Source organism: Triturus cristatus, chromosome 1_1 (genome assembly GCF_964204655.1).
Source record: "Triturus cristatus chromosome 1_1, aTriCri1.1, whole genome shotgun sequence".
Lineage (NCBI taxonomy): Eukaryota > Metazoa > Chordata > Amphibia > Caudata > Salamandridae > Triturus > Triturus cristatus.
This window is the reverse complement of record NC_140579.1, coordinates 132,861,292-132,876,944: the sequence shown is the minus strand read 5'-3', so window position 1 is coordinate 132,876,944 and position 15,653 is coordinate 132,861,292. Positions and strand designations below refer to the sequence as shown.

Sequence of the window (15,653 nt, the reverse complement as noted above, 5' to 3'; positions counted from 1 at the left end):
CTGGACGATTCCTACACTGCATGAGTACTAACTGGGTATTTAGAAGAGTGTATCAATAGTATGTAGCTAGTTAGAGGTCTGCTTGGATAGTGCACAAAATATTATAGATGTACTTTTGTTAGTAGGTAGGCCATTCCATAAGTTCATGACTAGTAACTAGAATAATTACAGTATTACAAACAGAGTGAATAGTGAATTTATAACTGCTTGGGTATTGGTGGAGTAATAGGATAAGTAGATAGTGCTTGATGGGTGATTGGAGAAATGCATGGGACAGACAGGAGGATTCCTACACTGCATAGGTACTAACTGGGTATTTAGAAGAGCGTATCAAGTTTGTAGCTGGTTAGAGGTGGGCATGCATAGTGTACAAAATATTGTACCTGCTCTTGTGTTTTTGACTATGCCATTCCTTAAGTATATGACTAATAACTGGAGTAATTTCAGTGTTGCAAAGAAGGTGCGTGCTAAACTTATTAGTGCTTAGGTATTGGTGGAGTGATGGGATACGTAGATAGTTCTGGATGGGTGAATGGAGAAGTGCATGAGACAGACAGAAGGATTCCTAGACTGCATAGGTACTAACTGAGTATTTAAAAGACTGTATCAAAGCTATGTAGCTGATTGGAGGTCTGCATGCATAGTGCACAGAATATTGTAGCTGTACTAGAATTGGTGTGTATGATTTCGAGAATGGTAGTCTGTATTTTAGGGTGTGAGGAGGTGCATCAGATGATCACGTAGATGATTTCATCAGTGATGTCACTGACCATGTCATGAGTGATGTATTATGTGACGTCATCAGCAGTGCATTACTTTAATCCAAAAAGCTGGCGGCCATATTGGCCTGGTCACGATGTGAAAATTCAGGAATTGATACAATAAAGAAAAGAAAACAAGTGTTAATATTTCATTTAGCATATCTTGCCCCGTGACCGCCATACCTGTATGTTCGTCAACTTGACTTATTCATAATAAACATACTTAGAATTGCAAACCTCAACATAAACAATGGACTACACATTACTTTAAAGTGAAAGGCTATCGGCCATATTAATCTGGGCACGTTGCATATTATAATGGTTCTTACACGAAAGAAAAGGAAAAAAAGGGGTGTTAATATACACACACTATCCCTAAATAAAGTTCTAGCTATTATAGTTCCATTCCATTCACAGCTCATTTGAGATGTCATGAGATGTAATGTCTGAGGTCATCAGCAGTACATTGCGGGGGCGTAAGTTATAGTTAGCTTAGGTAACTATAACTGCTAAATTTCACTGGTTGTGTATGAGTGAAATCTGAGTCTAACTATACCGTCCCTGTAATCTTTGTTTTTTTTTCCTGCAAATTTCTAGGTTTTTTTTTTTTTTTTTAACGTTAAGTAAGATGCATATCTGGATATCACAATGGATGTTGGGGGGGGTTGGAAGCAGGGCCTGGCATTGTGGCATTGTGCTGCCCCACCCAAGCTTCCTGCTCCTGCCTTCCCTCCTCCTAGCCATCCATTGTCCATGTCCCTGCTCCCTTATTACAGCCCTGTGTGGCTGTTGTTCTGCCACTGGTCTTCCCGCTTCTCTGAACAGTTAGCCTGCTGCCCCATCCCCCTCTTCCCTATCCTCTGTCTGAATCCATGGACTAGCCTCCTCCCTCCTGCCATGCATGGTCTGATGGGCTGCCACTGCCCTCCATTTAGCATGATGTACCAGTCCACTCCTCCTGCCCTCCATTGCCCAATTCTATGCCCCATCATTGACCTCCTGCTTAGCCTCTGTGCTTAGCTTGCTGCCCCTGTTCTCCTTCCCCCTGCCCTCCGATGTCTTTGTGCATGCCCCTGCTCCATCCTTTTTGCCCACCATGTTCCATGGACCTGCCACTCCTATCTACTCAGTGTTCTGTTGAGCTGCCACTCACCTCCCACCTGCCTAGCATTGTCAGATGACTGTAACCTGTCCCTGCCACCTCCACCCTACCTGTCCACATTCCATGCCCCTATCCCCTTCCTCCTGTCCTCCATGGTCCATTTTACTGCCACACCCTTCTGCCCTCCCTGGTCTGTTGTGCTGCAACTGCTTCTCCTGCTTGCCCCGCGTGGTCTGTTGTGAGGCCCCTTCCCCTGAACTCTCGTCTGTGTCCAGGTCCTGACCCTCCTTTCTATCCTCCATGGTCCTTTGTGCATGCCCCTGCACCCTCCTTCTTGCCCATCATAGCCATTGTGCTGCCACTAACCCTCCCGCTTGCCATGCATGGTCTTCTCTGCTGCCACAGCCCCTCCCACCTTCCCTGTGTGGTCAGCTAGCTGCCCCAGACCCCCTCCCACCTTCCCTCCATGGTCTGTGTGTATGCCATCATAGTCTCACAGTTGCTCTCCATGGTGTGTCTTGCTTCTAGTGCCCATCCTGCCTGACCTCCATGGTCATCTTGCTGCTCCTGCCCTGCCCCCTTGCCCGCAGCCCTCTGTTTCCATGTGCAGACCTCTATTCCCTCCCTCCTGGCTTGTCTGTTCCATTGTAATGCCCCTGATCCGTCCCTCCTGCCCTTTATGGTCTGTTATGCTGCAGCTTTCTCTCCTGTCTGTCCATTATGGTCAGCTAGCTACCATTTGCCTCTTCCCCTCTGTTCTCTGTTGTCTGTGCATGGTTCTGTCCCCTTCCTATCGCTTTCTAAGGATTGTTGTGCTGCACTCCCGTCCCGCATGCCCTGTGTGGTGTATTGTGCTGCTGCAAAACCTGATGCCTGCCCTGTAGGGTCAGTTTGGTGCACCTCTCCATGTCCCGCCTGTCCTCTGTTATCAGAGTCCATGTCCCTACCCCAATTCCTCCTGCCTTTCATGATCCAATGTACCATACTTGCGAACATTTTTAACTTGGTAAGAGGGAGATTTTGAAAAAAAACTGGGGTATTGATTTTCCCCTTTGAGATACATTGAAAAAGACGAGATTGTAGACAGGAGACAGATCAAATTAAGCCCATTTGAGCTTAAAAACATTGGACGTTTCCTGGCTGAATCGGGTCTGTTGGCATGTATGGTTGTACTACCACTGCCTCGTCCTTCTGCCCACAATGGTCTATTATATTGCCACAGCCTCTTGCCAGTCCTGTATTGTTGGTTTGTTGCCCCTGCCCCCCTTTCCACTGCCCTCCATAGTCTGTTGTGCTGCCACTGCCCTTCCTGCCTGCCCAGTGTGGTCAAATTGTTGCCTCTGCACCCTCCTACATGCCTTCAATTTTCCGAGTCTGTGCCCCGGGCCTCTGCCTCTCGACAATATCCTAATGAACAACTAGATTGCTAACATTCTATATTTATTACCAATGTGTGGAACACCTGATGTCATCTTGATGTAATCAAAACTGTAATACCTAGAGCATTTCCTTTAGAAATGACATATATGAGAGGGTCTTATTTGCATCAAAATTATGGTTAGTGCTCTAAACTAAAATGAAGACATATTTTCTGAGTTTTCAAATAGCGACAAAGCACTTTTAAATTATTTGTTATCTTTATTTTTTTTTTTATCCAGTTGACCACTTGGCTAAATGTTGAACTTAGGGGAGAGGATGTGGTGTTACTTCCAGAGCTGCAGACTTTGCAACTGGGGAACCAGGTTGGAGTTTCTGCTTCAGCTCGACATTCTGTGATTCTGGTCAAATCACTTAATCTCCCCATGTCTACAACCACAATGAATTTGTTCTTGTGTGATGTAACCAATGCTCCTGTAAAGCACTCCAATACCTGACAAGTCTGCACTATATAAAACTGCAAAAACACAAAAAATAAGTATTTTGCACACTTCTGTCATTGGGCTACATGTGGGTTACATCTGGGTGATATTTGTGCACCATTTGGGCTCTTTTGTCTCTGGTGGCCATCTTGGGAGATTTATTTGTTATGAAGTTTCCTAATTTCCCCATTTGCTGCAGTCTCCTCAGTAGGAAATGCTTTCAGTTTTTTGTTTTGATTCCATCAAGAAGGTATTCTGATATATCACACATTTGCCATAAATTCTGAATGTTAGCACTCTAGTTGCTCATTAGATCACTGTAGTAAAGCTATTGCTCACCACGGAAGTCTGCTGCTGGTATTAAAAGTGCATGTTTCAGTCTGCAAGTCAGGATTTTTTAATGAAATAGAAGAGGATTTGAGAAGTCACTCAAAATGTGCCCTAATTTTTCTTTCTTCAGCACAAATCATAATTTCTATGGCAAAATGAACCCCCTCATTGTGTTCCTTTTTAAATTAAATGTTTTAAGTGTTACCAGTTTATTCCAATCAAGATGGCTTCAGGTGTGCCTTACTTTTGTCATAAGTAGGACTGTTAGCGCTCTAGTTGTTCTTTAGAACACTCTGGGAAGCTGCAGTAGAACACAAAGGAATCAACTGACCGTCTCTGCCCTTGTTGGATGTACATGTTTTACTGAGAATGTCAGACTTCATTCTCACATGACTGAGAAAGATAATGTGAATTTACAGAAAATATGCTCTCAGTTTAGCTTATAGATCACCTTCCAAACCTCTGTGGGTTAAGCATGAGAAAGTAGTTTTCTCTCAAATATGATTCATGATATCCCAGCAGAAGGCTTTTTCACATGGAAAAAGATCACCTTAGAACCCACCACAATTCCTAAAATGAGTATGGTGCCATCAACAAATTATTTATAATGTAACTAAAGTCTTAAAACCTTCTATTACCTGCAATTCTTTTTAATGAGGTGCTATCCTGTATATTGGTCCCAAGATGGCTGCCATCACTTCTTGGATGAAGTGCTGACAGCCAATCAGATCTCACGATGAGATGTGTGGTTAGGCTCCGCCCAGATATGTGATTTTACTTTTGATTTTCTCAGCAACTACTTAACGGATTTACACCATTTAACCAAAAGACATGACTCTGAACCAAGGGCTACCTCTTTGCCAAATTTGGTGTAATTCCGTTCAGCAGTTCGGGCTGTAGCTGCGATTGAAGGTTCCTATGGAAAATTGCATGGGGAAAACACGTTTTGGGACCCTCCTTTTTTCTCGGCCCCCGCTTGACGAATCACCCGAGACTTTCAGGATAGGAGCGGACCAGAGCGCCCCACCAGTTTTGAAAATTTTGCTAAGATTCGTCAACCGGCGCCAAAGTTATTCCAAATAGAATGTTGCAGATTTCCTATGGATAATAGGTCTTAACTATGACTACCTACTGGCAACCGCCAGTAGGATGGATATATACTCGAGCTGCATATCTATATAAATGCATACATATGCATGTTATGTACATGAAAGTTTGAAAAACACTAATAAAAAGCCACCTAATTCCAAACGGAACTGCTTTAACTTAAACGAGGGCGAGACCTATTGCATTCTCAATGCTTGTTATCTTTACCAGTATCCTAGGTAAGAGTTGTGCTAGTGATCCAGCGCGAGACCGGAAAAAAAGGGGAAAATATTTATATATACACAGCTATCCTTCCTGCGTCGCAGACCCGACGTCACACTAACTCATTCACACACGCAGTCATTGGTGGGGCCCATAACACCAACACTCGCACATCTCCACTCATGAGTCTGCACACAGGAGGGATGAATAATTCAAGCGCTGGACATGTGGGGGGGGGGGGTACCATATAACCTATAGGGAAGAAAAGTTATCTTACAAATATACACTTAGCATACACCACCTATAGATTCTTAATCCCAAACATCAAGGCACTCCACACACTTGGTCGACGGACCAATTAGTTGGATTGGTTGATGGTGATTTAGAACCAGCTAAAACACATTTTAAGACTCCGAATCCTTTACTTTTTTCATTGAAAAACCACAAACTCGTTTTTTCTGTTAATCAAATATTTGTTTATCTAAATATTGTTTGCAATTAATATTAGCATTTGTCTCATCAAAAGTTTAGAATTACTGGTTTAATTAATACAAATCGCAGGACATTATATTTGCCTATTCTTGCTATCTGGATTTCTTTAATTCATTTGCCTCTGCATAACCGAATTAGCCGTTAAATTGTCCAAATTAAGCAGGCCAAAGCTCAAAGTCCGAAAGTTCTTTTGCTCAGCACGTTACAGTCCCAAAGATCTCCAGAGGACCAGAAATCGTGCAAGCATCTGTCATCGCCTGTGGGGTCAAAGAGGGTGTGCAGTCATCGAAACCGCCAAATGCGTTCTCGGAAAAATGGAAAATGCCAGAGACCCTCCCTATTCTACTACTCTTTTTATAATACATTTCGGGATAACATGAAACATTTTTTAGGCGATGAAAGTCTGTGATTGGCTGATCGAAAAACGTCCGATTTTTATTCTATGAGGTTCTCATGGATTTTGCCGGTTCACTTCCGTAGGTCATGTTGCCCTTATGCAACAATGTTTAAGGTTTGCTTGTATGTCCCAATTGTTCATTTAGACCAGTTTTTACTGACTGAATTTTGGCAGTCCACCAAGATCCTATCCATGACCGGGAACATGGTGAGCTGAGGTCGTCAGGAAGTTCACGGAGCCATCCGAGTCTGCGCAGTAGGCATCGCGCTCACGAGACTGTGGCCACTTCTGAACTCTATTTCAGACGCCATTTATTTTTTAGGTAGGCCAAAATGTCAACTTAAGCGAAACAAACACAAAAGATTAATTAATACAAAGAAATTATGATTCTAAGGTTAAACCTTCACTAATCCCTTTATGTATTAGTATTTTCCTAGTATATAGGAACATTTAAAGCGATAATACTCACCTTTAGGATCCAAACAGGAACGCAAACATCACATAAGCAACATAAATCATGCGATATCTAATTACCACATGTACTACTGTTAATATGCATACATATTTTAGTTATTAGTTATTTTGCCATGCAAATAACAATTTCCCACGTGTAATTGGTGTATGCAAATGGAGTACAGTGTGAAACTAAACCAACCGTTAGTAAAATTATAATCAGTAGGTTATATAGTTAGTATTTTCATGCAAAATAGAGGAGGTATACAAAAAAAATTTCTACCTGCTCCATCATTAGCTTGGGGGGCAGCAGCCTTCACGACAGCGATTGTTAAGCATATAATTTGTCTAGACTGCCCAGAAATGCTGATTCATTAATTGCATCTTGTTTTTTTTGTTGACAGATTGCTAAAGCCAAAGGCGTTTTGAAGAATTTTTTGATTGAGCCGTTTGTTGCGCACACACAGGTGGGTAGAGTCCCTTGATTCAAAGCCACTGTTCAGAGATATTCTGTATTTGAAGTATGGGCCACTATACAAATCTTTCGAGTTCACAGCTGAAAATTCTTGTATTTTGTTTTTTTTTTTTAACTAAAAAAACTGGAGCTGGATCCTCCTGGATAACGGTGCTTCGAGAGCAGTAGTATCTCGCAGAATTTGTTTTACTTTTTGATATGTTATGCAGGGAAAGTCCTGAAACAGTTTAGGAAGAGGAGAAGCGTATGAATATGGCCATGGACGTTATTTAGAGGTCGCTATTGCGACCCGTGGCATCATCAGTGGCAAAATCAGTGGTAAGAACACAGAAGCATCTCTTCCTTATGGATGTCTGTGGGGGCTTCACTCGACCTCGATTTTTGTCAATTTTTTATTCTACTAATGGTGACTAATATTACATCATTCGTTACTAGTTTAATAAAAATGGGGTACGGATAGCTGGAATATGACTTTCCCTGGCAGCTGAGGTAAGTAAAAACAAATTATTTTAAATTCATGTATGTTGTCTTCGTGCTTGCAGTTTTGTGTGTTTATGTAAGACAGTGTGCGTGTGTGTGTGCATGTATAAGCATGTGTATGTATGCGTGTGTGTGTGGGGAAGTGAAGGTCAAGGGGCATGTGACGTCACTTTCGCTACCCCAGGCATTTTGGTGCATTGATCTCCATGAATATGGCAGCATGGACTGGTTGGGTTACATTTTCAGTGATGGGCTTCCAGGGTGATGGGACACTAGGGAACAAACCCGGATCTTGTGCTGAAGTACCTCCGGCTTCTTCCTTCATCCATGCAGCAAGCGGCCGCCTAACGATTAAACTGCAGTTGCTGTTGTCTGCCGAGTGACTGTCTCACGCTTGAAAATGCAGGCGCTGCACGCGCCTTGTAGAAATTGTTTCAGAAATCTATTCGAAATTTGCTTAACCTTCCATGATTTATTTTTCCACTGAGGTGGGGGCAAATGGTTAGCCCCGAGGCGCCATTTATTTAGATTCTAATGCATTTTTGGATGTTGCCTTGAGCCTTTGCCTAGTTGTCCCCATGAAGTGATTTATTTTTGTTTTTGGAAACGGCATTTGGTTTATACTGTGACTCGGATCCCTCCTTAAATGAGGACTTGTGATTGATTGCAGCCTGCCAGGACTCTGTGATTTATTTTTGGTTTTGGAAACGGCATGTGGTTTATACTGTGACTCGGATCCCTCCTTAAATGAGGACTTGTGATTGATTGCAGCCTGCCAGGACTCTGAAGCGCTGGGACGTGGAAGCTTGATTTGTAGCCGCAGCTAAAGCTTACATGGCGTGTGCCAGATTGGAAGAGCTCTACGGGGGGGATTGCTATTACCATACAGCGCTCCTAATTTTTTTTAGATAAAATACTACGCGTACCCATAGGAGTGCAGAGGTCTCACCTTGATGAACTACAAAACTCTGTCTAAACAGCCACCCACATGGACACCTACCCACCTACACATGCAATGAACTGCACAGCAGTTTACTCAGTCACACCGACTTTCTCTCTTGCACATACTTGCTCCTACTGTCTAGCGTACACAAATGCAAACACACGCACAACCTTAAATGCATGCATTCGTTCACACACACTTTTTTCTTTACACACACATCTACACCCCCCCCCCCCCCCCCCCCTCGAATATTAATTTTTTTAATCCCGGTTTTGACCTTTTATTATTTATTCACCAATTGGACTGGATCCCTAACTTTCAAATGTTCCTAGTTAATATTGGTCTAAAAGGAGATTGGAAACTTAGTTAATATTGTTGTAAATGGAGATAGGAAACTGGCAACCAAGTGCTTGAGCGACTGTCTTGTCAGTTAGGGGTACATTTCCTTAGATGCCGAATAGGCTATTTTTGGGTAACATCAATAAGATAGCTGATATGATATATTAAGCCTAAAATTCTGTGATGTTTGTGCAAAGAGACCGGTTGAAGAATGAGAACAGGCAGGATAAAACTTGAGAAATAAGAATAAGGGGAGTGAAGCATTTTGAAATTAAATGATCCTAGGTGACGCATGTTAGTGTGATGAGCCCTGTTTTAGTTGTGCACACAGACCTATTGGGTGATCGAAGTGAGTCATGTGGAAAAAAGAGGAGGTTGACGAAAAGACAGAAAAAAATGAGGAGAGCAGGGATAGGATGACGAAGGAGCTAAAAAGACAGCAGTTAGATGAAGGGAAATAGGGCAGATTTTGTTGTAAAGCAGGATGTGAAGTCAGCTGTTGAGATGCCCAAGGAGTTAGTACCTGATGGGGAGAGTAGAAAGTTGACAAATCAGACTAGTTGTTGAACGTATGACCTCCGGGAGAAGATTAGGTTTTAAGTTTGTAGGGTTCAGGATTCTGACTGTTTGGAGAGTAGGATATCAATTTGTGGTTGGTGGTAGTGATACAGTGCTGTATTGGGACGGCACTGACTGGGTAGGTAGTGGGGATAGCATGAGTGAAGTACTGATTGAAAGGTGGCATTTGCTAGGTCAAACAAGGATATATTTGGAGTAGTCTGTTTTTTTTTTTAAATGTCAATTGAGCAGGAAAACTCGAGCTTTGTTCAATCAGTTGGTGATGGTGACGAGGAGCAGGTGGTTAATTTCAGAATGGTAATGGAAGGAGGAGATTCGTTTAGAATAATGGAAACCAATTCTAGATCAAGTGAATTACTTCACTCACTAGTGGGAGCAGTAAGTGCTAGAGCTCTGCAAGAGGAGTTTTTGCAGGATTTTTTTAATGTTGATGCCTTCTCAGGTTCTGGTCTCCCAGAATAGGGAGGGGAAGTTTCAGAACATCATGGATCAGGTATCGGAAACAGTTAAGTGAAGTATTTAGCCTGCCATAAATATGGCCTTGCAGCCATAACCGAATCTGGATATCTTCCAAACTTGTTTTTGAGAATTCCGCACAGATCCAAGACAGGCACAGGTTGTGAATCCAGGCTGTCAAAATGATCTGATGGCTCTAGTAGGGCAGTACACCCCCCACTAGGTGTGCATTGACTGAGGTGCTGCCTGTGGTTGTAATGTGTTGTCTGTTGGCAGGATTGGTATGGTTGTGCGTGAATAATTATGAAGGAGACTTTGTCAGTGAAAGTAGCTAAGCTAGTGTGCTGAACAGCCGCTGCAGCTTTGCCCTTCGTCTCAGTCCATGCGGGGGTAAAAGCCACTGCCAATGACGTTGCAGGGTTCCGTTTACTTTCTGGATTTGTGATTATGTGGGGAAAATCGAGTATTTCATGTTAAGTCATGTCACTTATTTCATTTTAGAAAACCTACTTGCCGACGCATAATTTCTGTAACATTTATTTTATTACTATCAGAAATGTTTTAATATTTACTCTCTATTGGTCCGACCTCCTCTTTGTATAGCACGGTAAAGTAAAGATTGCCTCACCTTAGCCTGCATACATTAGAGATTCCCTCCACCCGTTTGTACGAGCAGAATTGACATATTTATTGAAACTGCAGTTTGTTAACCTCATTTCGCTGCAGTCCCATGTACAGCCATGTAACAAGCCTGCTTAGGGACCAAAACATTCTAGTTACTTTTAAAGTACATGTTTCTGAATAAGCAGCTCTTAAGGGGATCAGACTGACTATGGCTATGTGAGAACTTCAGGCTGTTTTTCTAACCTGCGTAGAGACTGCCCGAAAACCTGCGAAGACCTCCTCCAAATCGGAAATTCAAAGGGCTGCTCGAGAAAGGGTCTTTCTCAGGAGTAGCTCCTGTATTGTAAGCGTTTTATAAACATACAATAAAGTGAATTCTCTATAACCATGTCATACCGTGCTGCACCGACCAATCGCCCCCCCCACCCCCTCCCCCAAAAAAGTGAGCGATAAATGCTGGTGATAAAATAGTGTGTTGCGTTTGCCTTATTTATTTTTGTACTTTTTATACAGTCAAGAACATTTTGCATTTGAGGGGGAAAAAAAATTATGTGAAAGTTTACAAAAATACGATGTTACTTTTTCCATCCGTTTGGTGCAATCTGATCATTTTTGAAAATAACTATTTTTCCCTGAAACGTTTGGGTCCATTCCTTGCCATGCTTTTGAGTTTACACTTTTATCCCTTTTTCTGTAACCCACTTATTGTTCGCACCATCTACTTGAAATGGTGTTAATTGCTAATTAAATATGTTGACTGTGCTATAAAAAAAACGATGGTGTAACCTTGCCATTAAGGCCCCCCCCCCCCCCCCCCTCCCGCCAAAAATTCTATATTCTAACCCTGCTATTGGATTGCAGGACACTTGAAGTCTAACTCTGGTCAAGCAGTCTGTCTTTGGCACATTTTTTTTCCTCCTTGTACCTCAGATATTGCCCCAGATGTAGATTTTTCAAAGTTTAAATGCGTGTACCGACAAGCTAAACATCTTACGAAGCGCTGTATAAAGCTGGATCACATCACCTCAGGGATATAATTGCTGATGCGAATTTTGCAGTTTAATAGCGATGATGTTGGCACTTAACTTTTTGGTACTGCCTTTTACTTTTACCTGAGAGTGTTCAAACCTGTGATTTGCACGTGGCACACTGATGCTTTAACAGGTCCCTTCGACCTATTTTACCAATTAAGGTTTTAGTATTAGTGGTTTGTGTATGGGAAGATGATTGTTGCTTAGAGCTGTGCATGTTGTGAGCTGAAGTAGGTCTTAGGCTGTTGCCATGTTTGCACTGCGGGGTCCACGCTAGAAACAGGCCACGGGTGGCACTAAACGTTAAAGCTGCTGATTGATTTTCTAGGCGGAGGAGTTCTACGTCTGCATCTATGCTGCTCGTGAAGGGGATTACGTACTCTTCCACCATGAAGGTGGCGTAGATGTGGGAGAAGTGGACTGCAAAGCCCAGAAGTTTCTGGTTGGCGTGGGTGAAAAGCTGAGCATCGCAGATGTAAAAACACACCTACTAGTGCACACGCCAGGAGACCAGAAAGAGTAAGTGTACACCGCAGGATGCGTTTGTTCTAAATTGTTAGGCAAGGGCTTTGTACTATGAAAGGAAAGGTGTGTGTGTGTGTGTGTGTGTTTTTTTTGTTGTTGTTTTTTTTATAGATTGATCCAACAGCCATTGAATCAGGTCTTCAGTGGCATGACTGGCTTAATAGAATGTTTCTGCACCATCATGCTTACCTAGAGCTACTTGAGACCCTTACAAAAAAGGACAAGAATGTGTCTGTTAGACTTTGAAAAAAGAGGAGGGTAGTACATATTAAAGTTGTTCATGAAACCAGTCAAGCGGGAGAATAATGCTATGCAAAGGACTGCTGAGAACTTGGATCGGGTATACAATTGGGGTGTAAGCAAACTGGTTTCTGTGGAAATTGGGTGATTTCTGGGAAGTCCAGAAAGGTGCATCTGAAAGGCAGTTTCGACAATTCGACAATTCTCGAGGTAATCCAGTTCTCTCTATGCTGCAGTTAAGGCTGTATTTTTTTCTTTTTTGGGGCAAAACTGTGAATTTCTTATTGAGACTTTGTAAAAAAATATTTTAATTTTATTTCAGCTACCACGTCTTCATGGCCTTGAAAGCTCTGCGTTAAAATGTACATTCTATTAAAACAAGCATTGGCATAGCCAATAGGTCTCACCTTTGGGACCTTATAAGTGTTTAGCCATGCAACAGTTAATGTTGTTGCACCAAGGATATTGTGCTGGATAACTTAACATGCGCTGGCTCAGGCGGGACCTAAAAATCTTGTTCTACTCTTGTGACGTTACTCCCTATAGACTGTGCACGCTAACAAGTATCCATTCCATTTGCTGTCTTCACTTGCTTTCCTCCCCTGACTTCAACAAGACAATTGCCAAGGCATTCCCATAACCAGCAGTATATTGACAGATGGTGTCAAAGCGCTGAGAACCGCTGAGGCCTGAATGACGGGAGGTCCTAAAACAGCTCAGGCCGCAAATCTAAGAACCAACGACGGTCTTACTTGCAATTTCTCGTCAGAGACTTTGAGGTGCTGTATCTCTTCTGCAAACGTAACCATAAACAATTTTCCAGCCTTAAAATGATTTTGTACCCCATTCAGTATCTCCAGTAAGTACAATACATATACTCTTCGTTCAGATTACCTTTTGAAATAAACTGTTCATTTCGAAGTGGCCCTTCCAGAACGCTCAAAGTTAGCATTGGCTCTTGGGCTGTGTGTGTGACAGTTTGATTGGTGCGACCTTGACTTGACCCTTCATCCTTCCCAAGGGGAATTAAATTGAGTACTGTCAACCGGATGATATATAACCTGTTTGGTACAGCGCTATAAAACAACATAACATGCTGTATCCGGTGCTAGATATAACACTTTATTTTCAGAGTTTAGGTACAGCAGTCCTATTTCAGAAGTTATTTTTTGTGTGCAATTTTTGATCATTTTTTGTCTTATAAAAACTGGAATGAAGGCTAATGTAGTATCTCTGCGTCCCTACATGATTGGAAACCAGTGCAAACTTCAGCATGTTTATGCTAAAAGATGGTTAATATTTCGACCTTTAGAGTGGAGATGCTTAAAGACCTTCCGTCGCGTTCCTCGTGCTGGTGGAAGCCGCTTCTGTTCAACTTTCACAAGCTGGCTTCTGTGGCCTTGCTTGCAGCATACCTGGCAGGCCTTGGGTGTCATTTTAATAATCTTCAAACCTTCCTGACTCGCCAGCAAACGTTTATAGAATTTCACACCCCATTTAAATACATGTATCACTTACAAATGAGTGACTATTAAAATATTTTCTTTCCTTGAGTGTTTTGATGTGATAAGAACAGAAATAATCCCCTTGACCAGACAATATGTTCTGAATGAACAATAATTACCCTATGCCTTTTGCATATTTGAACACCCCAGATAATATAGCAAATTGTTAATTATAGAATACCACGTTCAATTCTTACACTTAAATTGTATTTTATTAAAAATAATTTTAAAAATCACATAGTCACAATTATGACTCAAGACAACTTAAAATACAATTCATACAATACAGAGGAAAATGTATCAGTTCAAATTACATAAACAGTTATGACCAGCATAACGGACAACAAAACATGGAAGACAAAACACCTTGTCATTTACTATTGCACATCATATGGAACTGTAATTTTTAAAACAGTGATCCATTGATCTCATCTGTATCTACAAGTCTATGTTGGTCCTTAGATTGTGCCTGCAGAAGCGTCGACGCGTTTCGATGGTTAACCCTATACTCCCATCTTTATCAAGACAAACTGATTATGTTCTGTCAAAAGTCAATTCAGGTTTCACTCCCCTTGGTTACTTATCCTTTACATATAGATGAAATAGAATCGTCCTCTTGCCTTTCATTTGTTCATTTAAAATCGGTTTTTAGTGTGGTCCAAACATCCAGCATATATTTCTTGTTAAAATATTGCGCTCTCCTCGAATCTTAGTCCCGTAGTCTTAATGTCCCTCGTGTTATACTTCAAGAGTTGTCTAGGTATTCAATCCTCCTCTCTAGTACGCCGCCTTCAATAGTGCAGGGTTCTACCAGGGATTCGAGTGTCTTCTTTTTCAGTGCGTTGTGAGCCATCAAAGCACTTTCTCCAAATCACTAAACCACTGCATGTGCAAAAACTGTGTGCAAGGTGAAGGCATACTGCCTCTGTATAAGTGCACTTGTTGTTTTCCCCCCCTTTTTACTATATACTTTTATCACTTATGTGCAAAAGATAAACTAAATCCATCTCAAAATCCAAATGACAGACACGAGAAGCAAGGAAAAATATATACCCACGGTAGTGCACTTTGCTATGTACAACATATATTTAAAGATTCAAAGACAAAATGTAGAAGCAGTTACAATTGCTCTGTTTCCATCTAGGTCTCTTAGGCTGCCCTTTCTTTACTTGTGTTCAGGCATGAGACCGTTGCTGCTTTAAGGCTATGTCACTGTTCTGGCGGTAGATTGTTCCTTAACATGTAATCTGATATGTATGTACGCATGTTTCCATTGCATAAACGTAGCCAAGCGTTCGCAAGCTCTGCACAAGGTAAAAGTCCAGCAGAATATCAACAAGTGATAGAGGTAGCTGGTTTGCAGACTTTAAATGCATTGTGATGTATGTTGGTTGGTTGTGATATAGTCTATCTTACAGGTACAAACAACCATGACACCTAGAAAACTTTACTTTGCAACAGAGTGCAAGTTAGAGCGCTGCATCAAGATCGTAGTCTATAATGTTGACCACGAGTGCAGTGAAGCAGTTATTTTTTATTTCTAGTGTCGCATGCAGAACTGCAGACACTAGTCTGTTCTCTTTTTTTAATTTTACGTATAAATAATTTTTGCATGTACTGGATTTGTCTACTTTGATACACTTGCCGCAGCACTCTGCCTTTCTGTATCTGACTCTCAAATAATGATGGCGTAATGCTTGAACTGGTCCTCATGATCGAAGCTGGCCTAAACCAAGGCACGATGCTGCGCCGAT

The 15,653-nt window shown here is 41.8% G+C and overlaps 1 protein-coding gene across 7 annotated transcripts in view; it reads left to right on the top strand.

Moving 5' to 3' along the window:
- The window catches only part of ACLY (ATP citrate lyase), a 463,802-nt gene that overhangs the window by 101,220 nt on the left and 346,929 nt on the right, over positions 1-15,653 (top strand). For all 7 annotated transcript variants that reach the window (XM_085616801.1, XM_085616574.1, XM_085616958.1 and 4 more), the window contains exons 4-5: positions 7,107-7,169; positions 11,958-12,148. In XM_085616801.1, the coding sequence (XP_085472927.1) occupies positions 7,107-7,169; positions 11,958-12,148 (254 nt within the window). The remainder of the gene's footprint in view (positions 1-7,106; positions 7,170-11,957; positions 12,149-15,653) is intronic.